Raw genomic sequence first — 23,080 nt, forward strand, 5'->3', positions numbered from 1 at the left:
TTTTTTGAATTGTGATTGTAGCATCGATTACATAGCGAATGCATTATGATGGATAGATGGTCTACTCACCTAGGTACAGTCTAGGTCTATACAGCTAGCTAGTTACTGAAAAAGTCCTTTTTTTAATATCATGACCTTGCAATATGTAATAGATCCATTGGGTAGGCATATTGAATGAACATATTATTACCTAGATTGAATGAGCGCTATGCATTCAAGGTACACTGAATATTGAATAATTTACCATACAGCCAGACAGGTCACACCGAAATGTTTAATTGTGGTCATCAAGGAAAGAAGAGAGAAAAAAAGATATATCCTTCTAATACATCACAATATATTGCTACATCCCAACTCCTGTGGCCCAACCGAGCTACCTCCGTCGAGGGGGGGAGAGAGACCGTGAACGAGACCGCGACACCGAGTCTGAGTATCTCCTCCTTTTGTCGCGAGCGGGGCTGGGCGAGCGGGATACAGAGTATCGGCCGCCGCGTCGGGGAGCGGAGGTCCGAGGCGCGGGGGACCGTGATCTCGAGACGCTCTTCTCGACTCGTCTGCGTGGAGCAGGAGACGGAGATCGAGACGCCGAGGAGAAGCGTCTTGCTCTTGGGGCGGGCTCGGTCCGACGAGGCGGCGGTGATGCAGACCGCGACGGGGACCGTGAGATACTCCGGTTCCTCCGAGTGTAGGAATTGCGATCGTGGTCGGCACCTCTGCGAGGGGCGGGCGAAACTGACTGACGGGGCGGGCTTCTAGAATCGTACGACCGCCGCCGAGCACTTCGAGCGGGTGTGGCGGATGCCGTTCTCCGATCAGCCGGTGACCGCGAGCGGCTGTACGAGACCGAGCGACGGCGAGGTGCCGGGGAGCGCGACCGTGAGACGGAGGCCGTACGGCTTGGCGTATAGCTTCTGCCGCGGGTCGACCGTGACACAGAGCGGCTGTACGACCGGCCGCGGTCGCGGCTTGGAGAGCGCGAATACGTGTAGGAGCGGCCGCGGGAACGTGAGCGAGCGGAGCCGGTACAGGTGGAACAAGTGGAATGAGATCGGACAGACCGAGAGTCGGAGCGGGCAGCCGGAGCCGCGGGCAGTGCGGGAACTGTTGGCTTGGGCATATTCTTAAGATGCTCGCGCATGTCCTCAGTAAGCATACCCAGACCAATGCTTGTGAAGTAGTTGATCGAGAAGCGAGTGTTGCGTGGGTTGTCCATGGGGAATAGGCCCTCGAAGCTGGGTCGGAGAATGGCATCTTTGAAGCGTTCCTGCAGCTTCGCTAGACCGATATTCTCACCCAGATCCTGGAAGAGAATCTTGATGAAAATGCGGCTGCTTGAGGTTGTCTCCTCTTCATTCATATGGATAACCGACATGGCATGCCAGCCGATAGCATCGTTGCTAAACATGTGGCCAAAGAAGCGAGCAATGTTGCGGAGACGGTTGGTTTCGTAGCGGTGGATCGTGTCGTAATATTTGGCAAAGGCTGCCTCAAAAAGATCGGACCAAAGACGATTGATCTTTGAGAACCTCTCTCCGATCAAGCCGTAGAATTTGGAGTAGGTCCGCTCCTGGGAGCAGCACTCGATGATCATGGACGGAAGCTCGGGCTCCAGACCAGGAGGTAGAGTGACCTTCATGAGTTTGTGACAACATTCCTCGAAGTCGATACTCGACATGATGGTCAGGTAGATCGTTCGCCGGAGGTTCACCAGGTCTGTATTGCTCTGGTCTTTGATGTCCATCTTCTGTGCCTCCTCGTCAGACTCCTCGTCAGAGCTTTCATCCGATGCGTCCTCATCCTCGTCCTCCTCGTCACTGTCTTCGCCCAGGATCTCGGCCTTCAGTTTCCGGTATGCCTCCTCATGCGCCTCCCACTCCGCGTCGAACTTGAAGATGTTGAGACCGTCCTGTGTGTCAATCTCGTCGTCGAGTCCGAGTCGATGAGTGATCTGATCTTCCTCCTCCACGAGATCTAGTTCCTCTTTGATGGCGGGATTGTCCTTGTACCTATCCTTGCGAACCTGGAACAGCACTTCGATCATGTATTGAACCCTCTTGTCAATATCGGCTTCATGTAAGATGCTTCTGAATTGATCAAAGACAGCCAGCGCGATGGGGCCGTTCATCTCCTCCATATGCTGGCCCACCTCCCTGGTGAGCCCGACCGCAATTTCTACGCTGTCATCGGTCGGTTTGTGAAGCAAGAGCAAAAGGATTTGAGCTGCAAGCATCTCGTGGGCGACCTGCTGATTACACAGGTGGGCGATGAACGTTGTCGACGAAATGCAAACAGCCTTGTCGTTCCTCTTGAACGCTTTGCGGAACTGCACAATCAATCGACTCAGCAAAAGTTCGCCGACCTGAGGCAGCTTGGTATTGACGATTGCAGCCATCGCGGCATAGATGGGCGTAAAGGGTAAACTGGCAGCCTGCGCCTTCATGATGCTCCGACAGAAGAGACCTCGGCCCCGAACCAGGTTTTCGCCGAAAAGTTCCGGAACGATATGTTTGATGTTTGAAACGTTGACCTTGTTGATGAGACCGTTGATCGACTTTTTCAACGCCTCCCAAGCCATCCGCTGGTATTCCTTGCTGGTTTTGTCTGTAATCTGCGCCTGCAGCGCACGCAGCCGAGCAGGCGGAATATAGGTACCTCCAGAGCGCATATTCAACAGCTTTTCGTACTCGGCTTTTGCTGCGGCTTGCTTTTCTTGCTCCGTCATGGGTTTCCGCGCCGCTTCCTTTTCCTCGTGCTGGCGGAGACGTTCCGTGAGTTGACGCTCCCTCTCCAGGGCACGATCCGAGTCGAGGCTGGGCGCACCGGCTGCATGGTTTGCAGCACCGCCAGGCGGCGAGCGGCGGCGATTCGGGGAAGGGGAACGTGAAGGGGGAGAGCGCTTCCGCGACCCAGAGGGCTGCGGAGAGTACGCAGCGCCTGGCGGAGGCGTAGGCACTCGGACCGCAGACTGAAGAACGACAGGGTCCGCCATGGCTTCTCAGCAGACACTCTCTGCGTGATCCTCTCGGGATGGTTGTGATCGAGAAACGCGAGGTTGGGGGAGTTGCAGCCGCGACCAGAAGATGTCGGGAATGAAACTTAGCGCCACATCACGTGACCGTAGGAGAGGCCAAGTGGACGAGAGGAGGGAGTTGATATGGTCACTCCTCCTCACGACAACCCACTCAGCTTACAGAATAGAGCTGCCATCGGTCATTATGGTGAGTGTTGTTGGCCTCGGCCATCCTTTCAAGTTCATCTATGAGCAGCAGCTGAACGTTCCCCGTTAGCTAGGCCCACTCGTAGGATCCGCCATGCTTCTGGTCGCGACTGCGATCTTCCTCTACTATACGGCTTGGACACTCTTGATGGTATGTTATTTTGTGATCCCTATGGAAGATCGAGTCACTGACGCACTGCCAGCCGTTTGTCGACCCCGGACACCCTCTCCACGATCTCTTCCCTCCTCGTGTCTGGGCCATCCGCATCCCCGTGATCCTGACTCTCCTGGGTTCCGCAGTGGTGGGCACTTTTATAGGCATTGTGATGATCAACAGCAACAAGAAGAAGGCAGCCAAGGCCAACAAAGCTGCGGGAAAGAAGAAGAATTAAAAACGGAGCGGCCAACTGGAGATCCATTAATACCCTCTGTATACCACCACTTCAGAGCCCCTTTGTTGCCCGATATCGACTGCAGGTCGGCTGTTGCTTCTCCCCATGTATACCAGCTCTTTTTATCTTCGCCATAAACTTGTATTAGATAATACCTACAACCAAATCCATACACGCAGTGTCTGAGTCAGCCCGGTCGTGGATTCTGGACTCTTAGACTCTTTTTTGAGTCCTGGTAATGTCGTCTCTGCATCGTCATTCCACCTGAGGTTCCAAGGATTCCTCCCTCATGAAATACAGAGTTTACACTCATCTTTGAGCGAGTGACCGCGCGGGTAGAGTCGGAAACCACCAGATCAATGTATGCGCAACGTCCTCTGTCCACGGAACAGAGCCATCACGTGAATATGGACGTAGTTGTTTGCAGTGTTTGCCACAGTCCTCAGCAAAGCAGTCGTACTATGTACTATGCAGTTAACTAGGTAGTTACCTAGGTACTCCGGATGTTCTGTGAGGTAACTACCTAGGTAAAGGCTAGGAGGTACTCCGTTAGGTACCTACCGTACCCCTCATGCAGGCTCCATCATTCCTCAAGGGGTTCGGCGGTGGCTCAGCTCAGTCCGCTGGAAGCCGCGTTTGATCTGATCGGCCTTATCCCCAGGGAAACTGGTTCATGGTCCGTAGGTGAGTCATGGGATGGTCGCAGGAGACATGGCGCTCGCTAGACCCGCTGCTGAAAGGAAAAACCTGGTCTCTTGAGTCCGTACCGTAATCTGTATGCCTGGAGCTGTCGTCGACGGACGGATCGATGCTCCTGACCTGATCCCGCCGCGCTTCCCCTCCCCCACCCGCCCCCCCTCTCTCTTGCAAGGACCCCTAAACAACAATCACAACAACAACGCTGCCAAACATCACACTTTCTTCTCTCTAGAGTTTTCAAATTAAATCGTACGACCGTACGCTCCTCTGTATTTAACTTAGTCTGGCAGACAAGCTCTGCTATCGCGTCTGTCAGGCTTACACAGAAGCTCCGCGCGTCTCTCCCGCGGTGAAAGCGCTAGATACGCTTCCCTGGACGCTGGACGCCTCAGTCTCTCCAGTGTGGTCCTTTCGTCTCATCTACGGTCCGCTGGTGGTCTCATCGAAGATTTTCAAGTCGAGTGCATCTCGGCTTGGAACAGTTTGCGTGACAGAGACCCGCCTGTCATCGACAAAGACGACGTGTAGTCGTCTCTCTCTACTGGTGCCACCCGTTCCTGAGGCTTCGTGACAAGTCTCGAGGACGGTCCGGCCTCCTGCTTCTGACTTTGCCTCTCGGAGGCTTGTTCCGTGCAGAGCCATTTGAATGCCCCCGGCAGCTTCTGACGAACCTTCCTACCAGAACAGCCAGTCCTTTGCCGACCAGAGTCCCCTTTCCCAGGACCCGAACCGGCCGAATCCAGAGCATGAGTCAACCGGGAAAAGCAAGAAGAAAGGGAAGAAAGAATCAAAGGGAAAGGATAAAGCGGCCAAGCAGGCTGTCAGACCACAGCATGAAGATCTGTAAGTTGCTTTGATGAATCCGGGCCACACCCTCCAGAGATGAATGGTCTGATGACGCTGACTTGGTCTGGATGTCTAGACTCGAGCCCGAGCCCCCTTTGAAACCGGAGCCGTCTTCATGCCCGAATCCTTCTTTCAATATCCCCATGGATAACGCGCTTGGTTCGCCCGTGTTGGGTGCGCTTGGGTCGTTGGGAGTGACACAAGAGAGCGATACCGCCTATCGTACGGATACCTGGACCAAGTCCATACCTTTTGGGAAGAGCCCTCCGTGTGATCCCATCGATAGCGACTTTGCCAACGGGTCACCGTTTAGTCTGCCTAGTCATGTGGAGCGAGCTGGTGGCTTCAGCCATCCATCGTCGGCTTCATCACCGCCGGCCCGGAGAGCGAGGCCCTTGAGCTACGGGAATGGCTACTTGAGCTCTGGCCTGTCAAGGCAGCAGTCTACGGACCGTCAGAAGAGCCGTTCGCTCAACAGCCCATACCAGAACCCGATTCCTCTGCCTCATATGCCGCAGGCGCATTTTCACGGGGCTCCTGAGATCGACCTTCCCCTTATCTCTGCCCCGAATCGGACGGCCGCAGAGGAAGCCTACTCGTTTTGCGCTTTCGACAGGATCTCAAGTTCTTCTTTCAAGACCTCAAGAATGGGCGGAAGCGTTCTTCTCACCGGCACTGACGGTGGCTTGGAAGTGCTCGCCATTGAAGACCGCAAGACCCGGCCTATCGGACAGCTCTCTGGTCTTAACGGTCGTGTCGTCGAGGCCAAAATTTTAGACTGGGGCGTTCTTGACGGCCCTCTTTCATCGTCTACGCCTCATGTCGCTGTTGTCATCCATGGACCTTGTGCTCGGAATGAAGTCGGAGGGGGAGCCCCCTCATCTGCTGGCTCAGAAAATAATGAGGCTCCTTCCATAAGAGGCGCACCCCTAGACAAGGTATCGGATGACGCGGTTTATTACCAAACAAGAGCCGAGATATACTCATTACGGACTGGAGGACACATCACAACTCTCTTCACCAGCAAGCCCGTTCCTTGCTATGAGAACATCCCCGGAATGCCTGTGTTTGCGCCACCTCCAGTAGGGAATCTGAAGTTCTATGCCAGCAGCAACCATCTGGTCTTGGCATCAGGTGTCAGTGGTGAGGTATACATATATGGCATTTCCCCTTCTTCCGCTTCCAACGTGTATCGTTGTCTCGGGAAGACTTGGACCAGTATACAGTCTCGAGAATCTCGCCGGTATTCCACCTCATCCAGCTCTACGGATCCCGATGGCTCCCAGAATGATTCGCCCAACAGCGCTCGCGGGTCAGAGAATCCAATTCTATCTCTGAGGGGAAGATGGCTTGCCACTGTGCCTCCGTCTGCAACGTATCGAGCCTCACTTCATGGCAGCGTGCCAGCATCCCTGGTCCATGGAAAGATTTATGGGCTGGAGACGCGTAGCCCACCATCCCGGCCAGCGGTGACTTGCACAACCGACCTTGGAGAAGGGGAAAGTTTCTTCAACAAGATGGCTCGTGGCGTGACCCAGGAGCTTGTGCGGGGGGCTCGCTGGATGGGGGACCAGGGACTTCAAGCCTGGAATAACTACTGGAATAAAGACCAGCCGCAAAGCCAGAGCACGGCCTTCCGACGCCCCTCGTACGCACCTGATATGTCACAGCAAGGTTACAGCCCTTTTCCCCCAACTCACGCGCAGGACACCCAAGCTGCCTCGCCTGTTGAGCCCGATCTTGTGTCCATCATTGACCTGAGGAAACTGGAAGATGGAGCCGAGGCAAAGAACGCATTCATCAATCCTGTTGTTTCCTTTCAAGCCCCCAATGGGTGCAGTTTTTTGTCTTTCTCTCCAAGCGGTCTTATGCTCCTTACAGCGAGCAGAAAGGGCGATGTTCAATATGTCTGGGATCTCATGCAATCGAAGCACTGCCGAACGGGAGCTTTCATTACTGCAGATGAATCCTCGGCACCCGGTCCGAATGTACGCCAGGTCGCTCGCTATGCACGTCTGACAACGTCCACCATCGTGGATGTTATCTGGACTGCTCCTCTTGGTGACCGACTCGCGATCATCACCCGGAAGGGAACTGTGCATGTCTTTGACATGCCGAGAAGTGCTTTCCAGTGGCCTCCATTTCGTCGATCGAGACCTATAGTTCGCAAGCCACACACTATCGATACGCCTACGGATGAGGTGTCGGAGCGGACGAACTCACCCAACCCACTTTCGGCGGCAATCAAGCTGATGGGTGGCACGACTCAGCCCATCATTGCTGCTGTCCGAGGCCGAGCTCCATCGACAGGCAGTGCCTTCCCTAGTGTGGGTGGGTTTGGGATCACGTCTGCAGCTGGAGTCCGCGGCGGCAAAGCCGTGGCTGCGGGTCTAAGCAAATCAGTGGGCGCAGCCGCTGGGACGATGAACACACTCCGGCACGTCGGTGAGAACCGACTTCACCTGTCTGGGCTGTCGCGAGACCCAGCTGTGTCGCGGGTAACTTGGTTTAGCAGCAAAGGCCAGGTATTTCTTGGCCTGGTGGACCAAGGGTTCTTCAGGATGTACTCGGTTGTGTACACGGTTTCCAACCAGAGATCCCGATTGTATCACTCTGTCATTGGTACCAAGGGCGCAGAAATCAAGCTGCCGGCTTATATGCAGAGCAGCTGTGGACCCATGCATATCTCTACCTTCAATCCACACACGACTGTGAGTGCATCTTTGGCCTTGCCGTCATCAATCCAGCATCCGTCTGCTGCAGCCAAGACAAGGTGTCAGCCGCTTTCTCAGGCGGAGATTGAAACCAATGCCCCTTTCCAGCCATTTCATACCGATCAGAGGGTGAGCCTCCATGTGCTCTCATCCAGTAGCGAATCCCATCGCTCAGTCGACCACGATCCTCCCTCCGAGCAGTGGGTCTTTGGTGGGGAGATCGCCATGTCTAAGATCCACGTTCGCCCGTTCAGTCCTACCGATGATGAAGGAGATCACCACAGCCCGGATGCCGGGTTCGGGGAGATGGAGAATCTCATCAGTCTTGGAAATAGCACCAGCAACGTTGAGGAGGTTGTCATTACGACACGGCGGAAGAAGCGAAGCTCCGCCCGGTTTTCTCCCTCGGCTCAAGCTGACATCGACGACGGTTTCTTCGAGAATGACTGCGAGGTCCTCGATTTTGCTCGCGATCGCGTCTAGTTTTGAATTCTTATTTTTTTTTTTCCCCTCCCTTTTAGAAGTTTGCTCAATTGGGCGTTGGGATGGCGCACTTTCCAGTTGGATTCTTGACCCTCTCTCTCGACTTTGCAATATACCATTCATTCATTCACATGCATAGGCATTATTATTGACATGCCATTGTTGACATAGATTGCTGTTATACTTCTTGTCTATCGATGATACTGGTGCTCCCGCAGAGGTTTTTTTTTTTTTTTTTTTTTTTTTTTTTTTTCTTCTTGATATTTGACTACGTCGCTCAGTGGAAGGAAGGCAGGGCAAATTGATAGACGGTGGCGATAATACATAAATAAGACTACTAGTAGCTATACTAGGACAGATTGGTTCTTTTATTACTGCAAATCGTAATTGATAAAAGGTACTATCATGATTCTCTCGCCAAATCCATCTCCTCCTCCCACCACCCGCGAAACTGTCGCAACCGATCCGTGCGAAGCTTGGCCATCTCCCTCCCGGTCTGCGTCTTCATCATGCCCTCCAGCCGCTCCAGCTTCTCTCCAAAGTGCCGGATGGAGTTGTCCATCTCCCACACGCCCCCCTCGGGGACCATCTTGCGGCCCTGGGCACCTAAGAAGGTAAAAGTCCGCCCGATGCCGATAGCACCCAGGGCGTCGAGGCGATCTGCGTCCTGGACGATGGCGAGCTCTGCGTAGCCGTGTTCCCCTTCTGTTGCGATCAGCCTCGCGACCCGGTCCGGATCAGCACACTCGGTCGTAAACGAGACGTGCGAGACGATGGTTTGGACCCGTTCGGCGAGAAGGGGATCCGCGCCATGCTTTAGCAGGACGTGTTCGACCATTTTGTTGGGGTTGAGTTGGACCGACGCATCGGATCCAAATCCCGTCACGTTCGAAAGGTACTTCCGATCTCCTATGTCGTGGAGGAGAGCAGCCAGCGTCACGACGGTAGAGTCATATTTCTTCTCGGGGAACAGGCTCTGTTCTGCGCGCAGAATGCTCTGCGCCAGCGAGACCACGCGGTGGACGTGGGCTGGGTTGTGCGAGGGGTCGTGGTTGCCCATGCAGGCTGTCACGAAGGAGGCCATGCATTCGATGAGTTGTTTGGGATCTTGACTCATTTTCCTTCGTGCTTCGTCTGTTCTTTGATATCTGTGGTATAAGGTAGACATATAATAGGTAGGAAGTAGATTGTTGTGTTATGACCAATGGATATTCGAATATTATTAAACTTTGTGGGGATAAATATTGCCATTTATATAGATGACTCGATTCCGTATGACGACGCTTAGATACACTATATGTAGGCAGATCTCTGTTAGAATATACTTAGAAGAAGATGAAGCTATTCATCACACTCGTAAAATCCATAAATTAAAAGTTCATACTTTGCCGAACGCCTGTGGCGGCCCAGTGTTTCGTCTATCCTATTAATAGAATGCTTTACGTTGCTTGACTGCGGAAGTCTTGGTTTTATGAAGGTATTTAAGAAGGAGAACTCTGTATATTCCTTGAATTGTTCATTGTACTTGCTAGTATCTCTACAGCTACTCAAAATGTCTCAAGACATCAAAGTCGACAATCCGTTCCAGCCGTTGATCACGGAAACAAACAATGATCCGGTATGTTATATATCGACAGTGAGGAAGACAAGTACTAATAATATATATAGGCTCAATTGCAGTCTCGCTACGAAACCCATCGGAATGGCAGAAACGCCGCACAAACCGCCCAGATCCTGGATACCGACCACTTCGCCGGATGGAAGCTCGACACCGTGTTGATGCGGATGGAGGGTCCCCATAGAGAAGAGGGGTTTGTTGATCCTCGCAACTGTCTGGTCTTCTGGGCACGACCTACAGCTGTGATCCGGGAGATGATTGCCATGATCCAGCGGGAATTGCAGATTGTTGCGCCGAGTAAGAAGCATCTTTTCTGTCAAATCATCATGATATATTAGTATTAACGGTGGCTCTTTGCAGCGCTGTGGACCATGCCGAACGACTGTCTTCATATGACGATTCTCGAAGCGGCGCATTCCCTGACAGAAGAGCAAATCCAGAACCTGGTCACTATTTTGGAAACATCGAAGACCGTCTCTACGTCGGAGATTGCCAATTACGCGCTGGCTCATCGCTGTCGGGTCGTGAAACCCATGATCAGCTTTGACGCTTCTGCAATGGCGCTCAGCTTTGTTCCTGCGGCGGGAGAAGGAGGCAGTGGCGATGACACTGCTGATGGGTACACCTACCACGATCTCCGGCGGGATATATTCGATCTGGTTCGCAAGGCTGGCGTGCGCGTGGAGTCGAGATACAGCGTCCCCTCGGCACATATCACGATCGCCCGATTCATTACTCAGAACGGGTTTACCACGGAGGATAACCAAGTCGATCACAGCAAGGTGAAGTTGGTCATTGAGAAGATCAACGACCTCAACCGCAAGTTGCAGGAGGAGTACTGGCCACAGGCAGACGGCAGTATTCCTGCTGGAGGAGAGTGGAAGCTGGGACAGGAGAGAGGGCTGGTTATTCGACGCGGGAGGTTGTGGTATGGTGGTGGTGAGGATGTGCAGGTTGGAGAGGGATTCTGACGATCTGTTCTACCAGTATTCGGGTTTATTGGAATTAGATTTCAACAAAAACAACATATCGTCATTCTACACTCGAGATAGCATTAGGTATAACTGATAAAATACAGGTATGGAGGTTTCCCCGTCAAGTATTCCCCGATATTCCAAGTGCTGCCATCACAGAACAAACGCAGCCAGGACCAAGCCAAACAGACCAGCTGCAGAAGCACCCAGCTGAACCTGGCTGGCAGCGCCGGTCTGGGAGGTGCTTGAGCTAGAAGCAGTGCTGGTAGCGGTGCTGGACGAAGAGTCGGAGCCTGTAATTCATGTTAGATTATGATGCGAACGCTTTGACAACACTTCACACAAACTTACTCGTAGAGGCGGAATCCTTCTCCGATTTGCCGTTGCCAGTGGCAGTGGCAGAGGTATCTTTCACCACTGCGGTGGCAGTGCCGGCGTCAGTAGCCGTGGCCGTGCTCTTGGCTCCAGGCTCCGTCGCGGGGAAGAAGTCCGACGCGAAGCAGCGCGACTGACAGTCGATATACTTCTGCGTGTCGCTGGGGGTACCGCTGCCCTGAGGGCAAGCAGCGACACATTGGTTTGTGTTGTTCGCCATCTCGCCATTCGGGCAGGGGACATGGTAGCACTGAGCGGTGCAGCAGACGTCGTTGTCACCTATTCCCACCGATCAGAATAGGGTCGTTTTCTATGACGATGGAGGAAAAATCCAGGAGATACTTACACTTGGCAGCGCAAGACGCCTCGGGAGACAACGATGAAGTCGAAGTGGCTCCGGAGGTGGTAGCATCCTGGGCAACGGCCAGGGCAGCCAGCGAGGCGAGGGCAATGAGATTGAACTTCATTCTGTGATATGAGAGTCACTTTTCTGCTAGAGAAACGTTTGTAAAAGACAAAAAATGGTGATTATAGAATAGAGAAAGAATTGGAGCTGGCCAGCAGCATAAGAAGGGGCGAAGCGACTTGTGTCCATCAAAACAAACAGAGTCCACCCCTTGGAATGTTAAGGGTGATCTGAGCCATTTGGACCAGTCAAGGGGATCCAGAGGGGGTTTCTATTTCTCTTCGATTGTTTCTAGATGTGCTGATCGCCAATAGGTTGTTGCTGGAAACGTGTAGGATTGGCAAGTTCCATATCGAATCTCTCGACATGTTTCCTTCCTACTGTATTAATAGGAAGTTGGCCTCCAGTCAAGCCTACAGGGCGGAGATCAGCCAGTCTGCTCGGATCCAGAGTGTTATCGATAAAACATTCACGAGCTATGGAAGCCTATGTCACATACTGTAATCAACACTGCCTTGGAAGAGCAAGGGATAAGCAGCTGACTTGAGCGTTTGGTGACTTGACCCGGTACCTGCTTCCGCGCAAGGAGTCGCCTTTATAACATATCTTATTTGAGACCTTATTGCTATTGTGTTATATAAGTCGTATGAGATGTTCCAACGCCCCTAATCAATTTGGTGCATTTGATTCTGCTACACAATAAGAAGACTGGTTGAATCTAGAGCTCTTCAGACACTGAACCGAGGACGACGGTTCGCCATAGAGCATCATATCGCCGTCTTGAGGTATTGATTCTGCACCAATAGATCATCAGTTGAACAGAAGATATTAAGGACCATCTTATTGAGCTTGAACATACTCATAAACTGCTGTGGTCTAGTTAGTACCTGGCCTCTGCTGGGATGTGTGAGTGATAACACGGTCAAATAAGTAAATTGATCGGGACAAGTCACATGATTTCGCGACCGCGACGCGTCACCGCGAGCGAGTGTCGTAATAGTAGAAGTCGTAAATAGAAGGGAACAAGTCTGCATTCGATTTAGACGCCCACCACCGGAGCTCTGGCCCGTGAGGGCTCACACTTGACGTACTCAAAATGTCTGATTTTGACGAGGACCTCTCGTTCAATTACTTTGAGGACGGTTCCGATAACCAAGAGGACAACGATTCGTCAGTGTCTCACAACCCCGGCGCTCCTTTTGACGAGAACGACGACCAAGACTCCCCGAGACCAGCGAAGCGCCGTCGTTTAGGAGCGAACCACAAAGAAGATGGCGGAGAGTCCTCCTCTTCCAAACGAAGGAAGGGGGTACGCGGTTTTTTCGACGAGGAGGCATCCGTCGGATCCGACTCGAGTGAGTCCTTTGACTGTGATTCATTGCCGTCCCCGCATCAAACGTCGGACAAAGAACTGGGCTCGAAATACAAAAGTTTTGTTCCGAAAAATCTCAATGTCCAGGAAAACATCTTTGTCACCCAGTTGACACAGCCGCCTTCGAGCCCGGAGAGAATACGGGGGCCTCGATGGAAGAAACCAGAACCAGAACCAGCGCCAGAGCTGGTGGCGACGCCGGAGCTGGAGCCCATCATTAACAACCAGACGAATGGAGCTGGTAGAAGCGCGCACGGCGGAAATCATAAAGTGGAAAATTATGGATATGATGAAGACGAACTCAGGGCAGCGATCGCTGCGTCCTTGGATTCCTTCGAGAACGAACAGCCGCATATGAGCACCAAATCAAACGGACGGTCCTCACAACGCCCTACAGCACTGCCTACTACTGCACCGAAACTATGCTCGGAAGATGTTTCATTTAACTTCGACGATATACCTGAAGATGCATTTGATTCGTCTCCATGCCTTACGCCACCGCGGACAGGGAATGGCATCACGCCTTCAATGCCGAGTGCTTCTAGAGCGGCAAGAGCACCGAGTACGCAACAGAACCTCCGCCAGACAACGTTATTCGGTATGAGTTCTCGGGCATCTGGTGGTATGTCGCAGTGGGCAACCCAGAATTGCTCTCCTCCCAATAAAGAAGAGCCGCCTACCCACCACAAGCTGAATGACGAAGCCATAAAAACTTGGGTATATCCGACAAATCTGGGGAAAACTAGGGATTACCAGTTCAACATTGCGCAAAGGGGGCTCTATCACAATCTGCTGGTGGCTTTGCCCACTGGTCTTGGTAAAACCTTCATTGCAGCAACTATAATGCTCAACTGGTACCGGTGGACAAAGAATGCGCAGATTATATTCGTGGCGCCCACGAAACCACTGGTTGCCCAGCAGATTTCTGCATGTTTTGGAATCGCTGGGATACCGCGGTCCCAGACGACTATGCTCACTGGAGAAGCAGCGCCGGGAATACGTGCTGAGGAGTGGCAGCAAAAGCGTGTCTTCTTCATGACACCTCAAACATTGATCAATGATCTAAAGACTGGGATTGCGGATCCGAAACGCATCGTTCTCCTGGTCGTCGACGAGGCACACCGCGCAACCGGAGGATATGCCTATGTCGAGGTGGTTAAATTCCTTCGACGATTCAACCAGAGTTTCCGTGTGCTTGCCCTGACAGCAACCCCGGGGTCGACCGTTGAATCGGTTCAGGCAGTCATTGATGGGTTGGATATTGCAAAGGTTGAGATCCGTACCGAACAGTCTTTGGATATTAGAGAGTACGTTCACAGTCGAAACATTGAAATCGAAACATTTGAGAACTCAGAAGAAATGACCCTGTGCATGGACCTTTTCTCCTCAACTCTCCAGCCCCTTGTCGACCAACTCCGCAATCTCAATGCGTATTGGGGTCGAGACCCTATGGCGCTCACTGCTTTTGGCCTCACCAAAGCAAGACAGCAGTGGATGGCGTCTGATCCGGGTAGGAATGCGAATATGGGCCTAAAAGCCAAGCTGAATTCTATTTTCACCGTGCTTGCCAGCTTGGCACATGCAATCGATCTTCTGAAATACCATGGCATTACACCCTTCTACCGACACCTTGTTCATTTCCAGTCTGGCACAGGCGAAGGCCCCAAAAACGGCAAGTACCAACGCCAGATCGTGCAAGACGAGAGTTTCAAAAAACTAGTCAATCATCTCCAGACTTGGACTAAGCATCCCGAGTTCATTGGTCACCCGAAATTGGAGTACCTCAAATCTGTAGTTCTGAATCATTTTTTGGATAGAGGCGAGGGGACGGCAACTGAAAATGGCCAGACTGATTCCAAAACCAGGATAATGATCTTTGTGCATTTTCGAGACAGCGCAGAAGAGGTGACGAGAGTGCTTAAGAGGTACGAGCCCATGATTCGACCGCATGTATTTGTCGGTCAGAGCAGCGCCAAAGGGTCGGAGGGCATGGATCAGAAAAAACAGTTGGCTATAGTGGAGAAGTTCAAGAAGGGAACCTACAACACCATTGTTGCAACGTCCATTGGTGAAGAAGGTCTAGACATCGGAGAGGTTGATCTGATCGTGTGCTACGACTCCTCTGCTTCGCCAATCCGAATGCTGCAACGGATGGGCCGTACAGGCCGTAAGAGAGCAGGGAATATTACCTTGCTGCTTATGAAGGGCAAAGAAGAAGACTCCTACATGAAGGCAAAAGATAACTATGAGAAGATGCAGCAGATGATTGCCAGTGGCTCTCGCTTTACCTTTCATACCGACATATCTCCTCGAATATTACCTGCCGGTATCAAACCGGAGGCCGACAAAAGGGAGATCGAGATCCCACCCGAGAACTCCCAGCAGGAAGGCTTGCCTGAGCCAAAGAAGCGGAGACGCGCGCCAAAACGACCTCCGAAGAAGTTTCATATGCCCGACGACGTTGAGACAGGCTTCACGAAAGCATCACGACTGACAGGCACGAGCAAGAAGACCAAGAATGTCGAAAAGCCGAAAGAAATCAAGAGATCGAGAACGCCAATACCAGTGCCAGTTGATATACCGAGCCTTGAGGACGTCCTCCTCACCCCAACACAGCAGGAGGAGCTGGAGCGTCGCTATCAGAACGTCGGAGGCACCTCGCCCCAATTCATACAGCATCCCCGGAACGATGCCTTCCCTCGCTTGCAACTTGTCTCGAGACCAACGAAGATCGTTAAACATGGCTCATTGACGCAACGGATCATCAACACCCTTCAGAAAATGAACCAGACCGACGCCAACTGTGACAACCGCTACAAGCAAGTTTTAGCGCTAGAGGGCCGGAGACCCAAGAATCAGTCATTGATTCTTGACGACAACAAAGCCAAGAAAACAAAAGGCGCCCGACCCAAGACCCCTAAGCCAGCAACGGTCAATCGCCCCCAGAAGGCCGTTCTCTCGCCCGTGAAGGCTATATCAGGCGAAGGGATTAGCTATGTCCGTGATTTATCTCTGCAGCCTTTGGAGGGTCTAGAGATGCAACCTTTCTATAACTCCCAAGTCAGTGGGATAGATGACCTTGAAAGCCTTCCAGATATAACCACATTGATGGAAGGAAACCTTGCAGAGAAACCATTACGGGTCAAGAGGGCAGTGATCGAAGATGATAGCGATTACTGAGGCTGGTCAGCAGGCATCGAAGGATATGGACAGGTAGATCTGGTTTTTTTTCTTTTTTTGGAAAGCTACACCAAATTTCGGATTAACTTATAATTCTTTTTGGCAACGAGTAAATATTACATGAGAAATGACGATATGACGGTTTTAAGGACTTTCTGTCTCTCATCAAACGTAGACCCTAAATATGCCACGCCGTCAGCCCCATCCGCCCACGCACCTCTGGTCCCCTACGTAACTCCGCAAGAGAGGTTCCCCTCAAAGAGACCACAACAATCAGTTTTTAATTGTACAGCAACCAACACCAACATGGCTGACGCCCAATTTGACAGCGCGCTGTGAGTATACACATGGCCCTTTGAAGCAGTGATGAAAAACCGCCTTGAGTGTCCAATTCACTTGCATCCTCACATCGAGTTCCTGGCTATTTCAACCCCGCTTGGGAAAGGCTGACCATAACAATCTAATCGACAGTGACCTCCTGCGCCGCCTGAACCCCCGCGATACCAAGCAAAATCTTCAGGCGATCACCAGCCTTGTTCCCGATCTGACGGAAGATCTTCTCGCCTCGGTCGACCAGCCCCTCGAGGTCCGCCGCTGCGCGAAGACCAACCGTGACTACCTGCTCTGCGACTACAACCGTGACGGTGACAGCTACCGGTCACCCTGGAGCAATGAATTCGACCCGCCGATCGAGGATGGAACGGTTCCAAGCGAGCGGGTGCGCAAGCTTGAGGTTGCGGCTAACGAGGCCTTCGATGTCTACCGTGAGCTATACTACGAGGGTGGAACGGGCAGCGTTTATTTCTGGGATTTGGATGATGGATTCGCCGGTGTTGTCTTGTTGAAGAAGGGTAGGCAATTAAATCCCCCGCCTTCTTATTCCAATGCAAAACTGGTCAACACTTTATGATACTGATTCATCGGCTAGGGGTGACGCCGGGTTCGAAGAGCTCCGGGGCGTGGGATAGCATCCACGTGTTTGAAGCGACGGACCGTGCACGCATGTCCCACTATAAACTGACAAGCACTGTGATCCTCCATCTTGCCAGCGAGAGCAGCTCACTGGGCGAGCTGGACTTGAGCGGTAACATGACTCGCCAGGTAGAGGCTGATCTGCCCGTTGAGTCGGACGCCAGCCACGTCGCCAATGTCGGCAGGCTGGTCGAGGACATGGAATTGAAGATGAGGAACCTTCTGCGTAAGATGACCGATTGGCCCTGAAGATGATTTATGGCTAGACCGACTAATTTGATGATACAGAGGAAGTCTATTTTGGAAAGGCTAAGGATGTTGTGGGTGAGCTCAGAAGTAAGAGTTCTCCCCCCACCCCCTTCTTCCTCTGCTACTTTCTTTTCGTTCGGTGCTAATCAATGACGCTTAGGCCTTGCCTCTCTATCTGAGACGAACAGAGATAGAGCGACACACCGGGAGATGATCATGAGCATGCAAAGGTAGTCGGTCGGTATAGAATTCTGGAATCTTTCCTACTGCTTTGACCTTGTTATTGCTCTCGTTTGTTCACTTTGAGCGGTTTGTGATCTTAAAGAGCTGCAGGGAGACGCCTGTGCAATAGTCCCTGGTGCTTCCGCTTCGTATACAGAGCACTTTACAATAGTACATACATGGTTTCCTTTTTCTCGTCATGAAGCATGTCTTATAGGAGATGAGAAGAAAAGAGTCGTATATATTGCGGACTTGACTTCTATAGGAGGCTATTCCATTGACAATTCTTCAATGAAAAAAATCTATAAGATCTCCTCCAACTGCTTCCACTGAGATTGCGATAAATACACTTTGATCTTGGCTGGTCCGCATCCAGAAACCGATACGGACGGTATGCGAGAACTGTCTCGATTCTTAGTCCGGATCGTGGACTCGAGTCCAATTAATCATCGTGTCCTACAATGCTGCATGCTTTATCTCTTGTCGTCTCTGATGTGCACATAGGATAATTGTCATGTACTCTCCCTGACTTGGACAATACGTAGCTTGCGGCCTGCTAAGGAACCGCCGGCGAGACCTCAGCCAGTCTGGGGTGGGGAAACCTCCCCGAAGATAGTAAAGATGGACTCTTTGATTTCAGGCACTTGAGTAGGCCCATCTAGACGGCGTGGTCGATTCAATCGACTTCCATTTTCTGGTCGAGATTCTCACTCTTTACTGCAGGCGCATCTGTACCCGGTCGCTTATCGAAATTCTCAATGAACTCTCTCGCCGACTCCCACAGTTCGGCCTCCTTATCCTTCCCAACTGTATTTTTCCTGCTATTCAGCCAACTGATGTCTAGCGGATTGGCCGCCGCAGCAGCAGTCCCCGTCGAGGCGGCAGCTGTGTCACCACTTCTCGTCGAGACCGCTGGCTCCGGGGCGAGGATAGACGCTTCTTCTAGCGCGTAAACCTGACGGCGTAATCTCACATCGATGGATGAGAGGAGGGCAAAGTATTCCGAGGTTGCTTCCTTGAACCGCGTTTTGCGTGATGCGAGGGAGCTGTCCGGCGGGGAGGGTTCGTCCGTTGACTTGGCGTTGGTCAGGGCTTGGACAGCAAGGCCCGCTGATTGTATTAACTTTGCGACATCCTAGATAGTGAGTTAGCGTGTGAGTGGCCGAGATTTGTTGGTTTCGACCATGATCGATTTTCGACATCCGTCGTCTTCTCCTAGTACGGGAGATCTTACCTTGTCGATCTCATTAAGCTGGCGGATGCGGTCAGCAGACGTCAGGGTTCGAGGAGTCTGTGATTGATTCATATTGAGTCTCTTGTCCTAGGGAACTTGAGCTTCCTAGCCTCAATCTTCACGCAGTGAAGGGTTTAACAAAGCCACAAGTGAGAGGCTTCGATGAACTTGTGAAGAGGCAGGTGATGTCACGTGTTAAGCCGGAGAGCTTGAGCCTTGTGGAGGGAGATGCGCTAAACCAGAAAGGTGATAGTTCAATATCAGAAAGTGAGGTTCGAAACCTCCAGATCACCTTCAACCTAAGCACCTCCATCCTCTATACCCACATTTCTTCATTCCGAACTGCTGGCGAGCTTTGAATCATCGTCTAGGAGCCTGTCCTCGTTTCTATTTTGAGAATTATCACCACCATCTCAGAAGGGGCCATGTCTGCGCCAGGCGGGGCCCCCAGCCCAGCACCTCGAAGTGCCAATATTGCAGGTGGCGGTTCAATGCCCATGCAACAACAGCAACCCATGGCTTCAACAACGCCTGTTGGGGCTCCTCCACAGGGAACGCACCAGCCACCTCAAAGCAGCGCAATGTCGCAGCAGAATCTTAATCAAATAGTACGTATGGTCAGGTGCTCTCTATATGATCCTTTGCCCGTTGTTTCCCAACGGGTTATCCCTTTCATTTGAATCGAAGTTGCACCTTTTTTGGTTGAAAGCATTCTATTCCTGGGACTCTTCTCTCGAGTATTTGGACTGTGTTCTATTTGAACTTCCTCCACTTCCGATTCACTAGACGGCGGAACACTGTCTAGTGAATCCTTGGTCTAGACTTGAGAGAAAATATTCGATCATGTTTCAGAAACCCGTTACCCGGAAATATAGCCAGGCAAACCAGAAGGGGTTGAATGGATAGGAATTGGCTCAGCTCAAGAAAATCCTCTCCTGCGACTTCTATGGCAGCTTGATGTCCTATCAAAACTATCCTGCAACTCTCAGATTGCATCTCATATATTACTCTTGATGTTTCATCATTAATATGTTATGTTTGCATATTTGCATGTTTGCATGTCTATTCATCACTGGTAAATGAGGTATCTGTGCTTGTTCAACAGAAAGAACTTTTGTGACCTTTTCTTTTATAAAACCTGCTTCTCCTCCTTTATTTTTTTTTGACTCCCTGATATAATCACTCCTTCAGCACTTTCCACAGACAGTCAGCCACAATGGAAGCTGAGGGTGCATTATCAGGACCTAGTCTTGATGAGAGGCTTAGACAGAAAGCTGTTTCCAGGGTTCCTATTTCCTCGATACAAAACTCCTTTCACATGGTTTTTCTTTGCCTTGCCGTGGAATCCTCCTTTGCGTTTATATTTGCTAATCCTGTTGCTTTTCATTTCCCCATTTCCTCATCTTCACTTTCGTTGAACCTTGATATTAACATTTATCTTCATGCAGGTCATCGACTATCTTGCAAAGAAAGGCTACAGTCGAACTGAAGCTATGCTGCGCATGGAATCAGCAAACCAGGAGATTGATGGTCGCCCCTTGCCACCACTTGGAGAGGAAGCTAGACCCAAATACAGACTTGGCTTTGGTAAGTAGAATTTTTCGTAATCGAAGACAAGGCCTGACACTTTCTTTAGATCTATTGAAAGTCTGGGTGGAGGACAACCTGGACCTTTACAAGGTAAATTACAACCCAGGCTGTAAATGTGACTGTTCTGTCCACTTACAAACCAATAGCCGGAACTCAGACGAGTCCTGTGGCCGCTTTTTGTCTACTCATTCCTCAACATGGCTACTTCGTTCTACATGCACGATGCCAAACAGTTTTTTGAGACAAACAAAAACCTCTTTCTTCCAGAACACACAGACGACGTCCGCGCCCTCGAGCCTATCAGCCTCCCGGAGCATGTCCAGGATAATTCTGTCGCCAAATTGTACCGAGGCAACAAATATCGTATCGTTCTCAGTAATCCTGCTTTCTCTAATCTGATACAATTCTTGGAAAACAAGCAGAAGGAGGGAGGGTCAGTCATGTCCGCTATTTTAAGCAGTTTTTGCACGGTTATCACGAAAGAGCGTGCCGTGGATGATAGATTTAGCTTTGCTGCTATGCTTGGACAGGCTGGGTCGGATCAGTTCTTGCCTGCTGAAGACGAGGGTATTCCTGGACATCACCCTGGCTCCGCCTACACTGGTGATAATCCCGCCATGGCTGGTACTTTACCCAGACTAAAGCTTGGCAAGCTTGCTATGGAACCAACCCTCGAGAGTGATGTGAGGGGCGAGCTTGCCGAAAGCGATGAGAAGGAACCCCCCGCGCTTGGTCGTAATACTCTCGTCCAAGAATTCGAACAGATGATCAAGAAAGAAGAGGATGAGGAGGGTCCCTCGCGCGCAGATATACCTTACCCACCGGCAACTGCGCGAGATTTAGCTATGGAAGTTCAAAAGGTGAAAGAAAACCGTGACAGATTCCGCATCGAAGGCCGCACTGGTGGTGTTGGTCCTGCTGTGAGCGTTTGCATGTTCACCTTCCATAATACATATGATGGGTGAGTGGCTCTCTGGTTATGATTGATGAATACATGTACACAGCTAATAGAAACCAGTGTCAACTGTCTTGACTTTTCTGATGATAATATGCTAGTTGCTGCTGGTATGCAGGAATCATATATTCGCGTGTGGAGTGTCGATGGCAAGAAGATTCCTTCGACATATGATAATGTGGATGGTAAACAGCAGCAGCCATCAAACTCCCATCGGCTCATCGGACACTCAGGGCCTGTCTACGCGGTGGCATTTGCCCCCTCCACTACGCGCACGGATGATTCTATCGCACCCACAAATGCCCGTTGGCTCCTCTCATCTTCTGCGGACAAAACCATTAGACTCTGGTCTCTTGATTTGTGGCAGTGTATGGTCGTGTATAAAGGCCACGATCACCCTGTCTGGGATTTGAAATGGGGTCCGTATGGCCATTACTTTGTTTCTGGCGGTCATGACAAGACTGCTCGCCTCTGGGTAACGGATCATATTCGCCAACAGCGAATTTTTGTCGGACATGACCAAGATGTTGACTGTGTCTGCTTCCATCCTAATTCAGCCTATATCTTCACCGGAAGTTCAGATCACACTGTTAGAATGTGGGCCGTGACAACGGGCAATGCTGTGCGCATGTTCACTGGACATACTGGAAATATCACTGCACTTTCGTGTAGCCGGAATGGAAAGATCTTGGCGTCGGCTGATGACCAAGGATCGATCATCCTTTGGGACTTGGCCCCCGGGAGACTCCTCAAACGCATGCGTGGCCACGGGAAGGGTGGTATCTGGTCGCTCAGCTGGAGTGTGGAATCAAATGTGTTGGTATCTGGCGGTGCCGATGGAACGGTTCGCGTGTGGGACGTTTCAGGCCCTGCCCAGGATCCTGCCCAGGGCCGAGTCGTCGGTGAAGGCGGAGCCGGAACCAAGATCGATGCTGGAAACCCCGGGGCCGCGAGCGCACAAACCTCGACTTCAGGAATCGGCAAGAAGAAGGGGAAAGACGTGGTTGTGAGTCCCGACCAGATCAGTGCCTTTCCCACCAAGAAGAGCCCCGTCTACAAGGTCAAATTCACCAATATGAACCTCATTATCGCCGGAGGCGCTTACCTTCCTTGAACTGCCCTCTTATCTCCTCCTTCTCTGCTCCTTCACGCTGAAGCAATGATTGTACTACTGCCTGAAGTGTAGGACGAGATACCCACAGTTTTCAGCTGATGTTTTTATCTAATTATCTTCCTTTTTTTTTTTCGCCGTTTCACTTATTGCACTAGCGAATATCTCTGCAATCATGGCGGTAATGTCGATCTTCTGACGGCGTCTGGGGCACGGATCGGATCTATATCATTATCGATCCTCATGGTGTTCCGGGGGCTGCTCTGCGTTGTATTAATTTCGTTTTCCTCTTGGGAAGGAAGAGAGCTTGGTTCTGATGGCCTACCTATCATGCCCCATCTGATTTTGTTTTATTAGGTATCTATGTGATCAATACAATGAAGTTCTTTCTATTTTGATGAGCCATTTATTTACGAAAGGGCACGGACTTTACAGCCGAGAAGAGGGCGCCTTTTCTAATGTCTTTCTTTC

At 51.3% G+C, this 23,080-nt stretch overlaps 10 protein-coding genes across 10 annotated transcripts; 6 read left to right on the forward strand and 4 right to left on the reverse strand.

The window, feature by feature from the left end:
* Positions 1-118: 118 nt before the first annotated feature.
* ASPZODRAFT_1808355 (hypothetical protein) lies at positions 119-3,138 on the reverse strand. Its single transcript, XM_022727150.1, has 3 exons — positions 2,919-3,138; positions 245-2,864; positions 119-190 (listed from the first exon to the last, which is right to left on the reverse strand). Exons 1-2 carry the CDS (start codon positions 2,987-2,989, stop codon positions 374-376), a joined length of 2,562 nt encoding a protein of 853 aa, XP_022582416.1. The 5' UTR covers positions 2,990-3,138; the 3' UTR covers positions 119-190; positions 245-373.
* A 149-nt stretch (positions 3,139-3,287) lies between these two features.
* On the forward strand, positions 3,288-3,609 carry ASPZODRAFT_63878 (hypothetical protein; the record flags this gene model as incomplete). The annotated part of the gene is made up of 2 exons (XM_022729190.1): positions 3,288-3,368; positions 3,421-3,609. Coding segments are annotated over 2 exons (270 nt in total), but the record flags the coding sequence as incomplete, so codon positions are not given.
* An 861-nt stretch (positions 3,610-4,470) lies between these two features.
* Positions 4,471-8,605, forward strand: ASPZODRAFT_131513 (hypothetical protein). The gene is made up of 2 exons (XM_022722779.1): positions 4,471-5,151; positions 5,231-8,605. The coding sequence occupies exons 1-2, from the start codon at positions 4,955-4,957 to the stop codon at positions 8,349-8,351; spliced, it is 3,318 nt and encodes a 1,105-aa protein (XP_022582418.1). The 5' UTR covers positions 4,471-4,954; the 3' UTR covers positions 8,352-8,605.
* A 35-nt stretch (positions 8,606-8,640) lies between these two features.
* Positions 8,641-9,531, reverse strand: ASPZODRAFT_131514 (hypothetical protein). The gene has a single exon (XM_022722780.1). The coding sequence runs from the start codon at positions 9,517-9,519 to the stop codon at positions 8,755-8,757; it is 765 nt and encodes a 254-aa protein (XP_022582419.1). The 5' UTR covers positions 9,520-9,531; the 3' UTR covers positions 8,641-8,754.
* A 372-nt stretch (positions 9,532-9,903) lies between these two features.
* On the forward strand, positions 9,904-10,940 carry ASPZODRAFT_63441 (hypothetical protein; the record flags this gene model as incomplete). Its single annotated transcript, XM_022729151.1, has 3 exons — positions 9,904-9,969; positions 10,020-10,266; positions 10,330-10,940. The coding sequence occupies 3 exons, from the start codon at positions 9,904-9,906 to the stop codon at positions 10,938-10,940; spliced, it is 924 nt and encodes a 307-aa protein (XP_022582420.1).
* A 156-nt stretch (positions 10,941-11,096) lies between these two features.
* On the reverse strand, positions 11,097-11,785 carry ASPZODRAFT_141469 (hypothetical protein; the record flags this gene model as incomplete). Its single annotated transcript, XM_022724754.1, has 3 exons — positions 11,097-11,236; positions 11,295-11,597; positions 11,665-11,785. The coding sequence occupies 3 exons, from the start codon at positions 11,783-11,785 to the stop codon at positions 11,097-11,099; spliced, it is 564 nt and encodes a 187-aa protein (XP_022582421.1).
* A 967-nt stretch (positions 11,786-12,752) lies between these two features.
* Positions 12,753-16,425, forward strand: ASPZODRAFT_131517 (hypothetical protein). The gene has a single exon (XM_022722781.1). The coding sequence runs from the start codon at positions 12,821-12,823 to the stop codon at positions 16,274-16,276; it is 3,456 nt and encodes a 1,151-aa protein (XP_022582422.1). The 5' UTR covers positions 12,753-12,820; the 3' UTR covers positions 16,277-16,425.
* Positions 16,426-16,582: 157 nt separating this feature from the next.
* Positions 16,583-17,731, forward strand: ASPZODRAFT_141471 (hypothetical protein; the record flags this gene model as incomplete). The annotated part of the gene is made up of 5 exons (XM_022724755.1): positions 16,583-16,611; positions 16,748-17,127; positions 17,205-17,474; positions 17,537-17,584; positions 17,658-17,731. 5 exons carry the CDS (start codon positions 16,583-16,585, stop codon positions 17,729-17,731), a joined length of 801 nt encoding a protein of 266 aa, XP_022582423.1.
* A 215-nt stretch (positions 17,732-17,946) lies between these two features.
* On the reverse strand, positions 17,947-19,379 carry ASPZODRAFT_1808891 (hypothetical protein). The gene is made up of 2 exons (XM_022727152.1): positions 18,954-19,379; positions 17,947-18,854 (listed from the first exon to the last, which is right to left on the reverse strand). The coding sequence occupies exons 1-2, from the start codon at positions 19,023-19,025 to the stop codon at positions 18,396-18,398; spliced, it is 531 nt and encodes a 176-aa protein (XP_022582424.1). The 5' UTR covers positions 19,026-19,379; the 3' UTR covers positions 17,947-18,395.
* On the forward strand, positions 19,076-22,846 carry ASPZODRAFT_131520 (hypothetical protein). The gene is made up of 5 exons (XM_022722782.1): positions 19,076-19,561; positions 20,402-20,540; positions 20,590-20,633; positions 20,690-21,504; positions 21,562-22,846. The coding sequence occupies exons 1-5, from the start codon at positions 19,379-19,381 to the stop codon at positions 22,610-22,612; spliced, it is 2,232 nt and encodes a 743-aa protein (XP_022582425.1). The 5' UTR covers positions 19,076-19,378; the 3' UTR covers positions 22,613-22,846.
* The last annotated feature ends 234 nt before the right edge of the window (positions 22,847-23,080 follow it).

Source organism: Penicilliopsis zonata (assembly GCF_001890105.1).
Source record: "Penicilliopsis zonata CBS 506.65 unplaced genomic scaffold ASPZOscaffold_5, whole genome shotgun sequence".
Taxonomy (NCBI): Eukaryota; Fungi; Ascomycota; class Eurotiomycetes; order Eurotiales; family Aspergillaceae; genus Penicilliopsis; species Penicilliopsis zonata.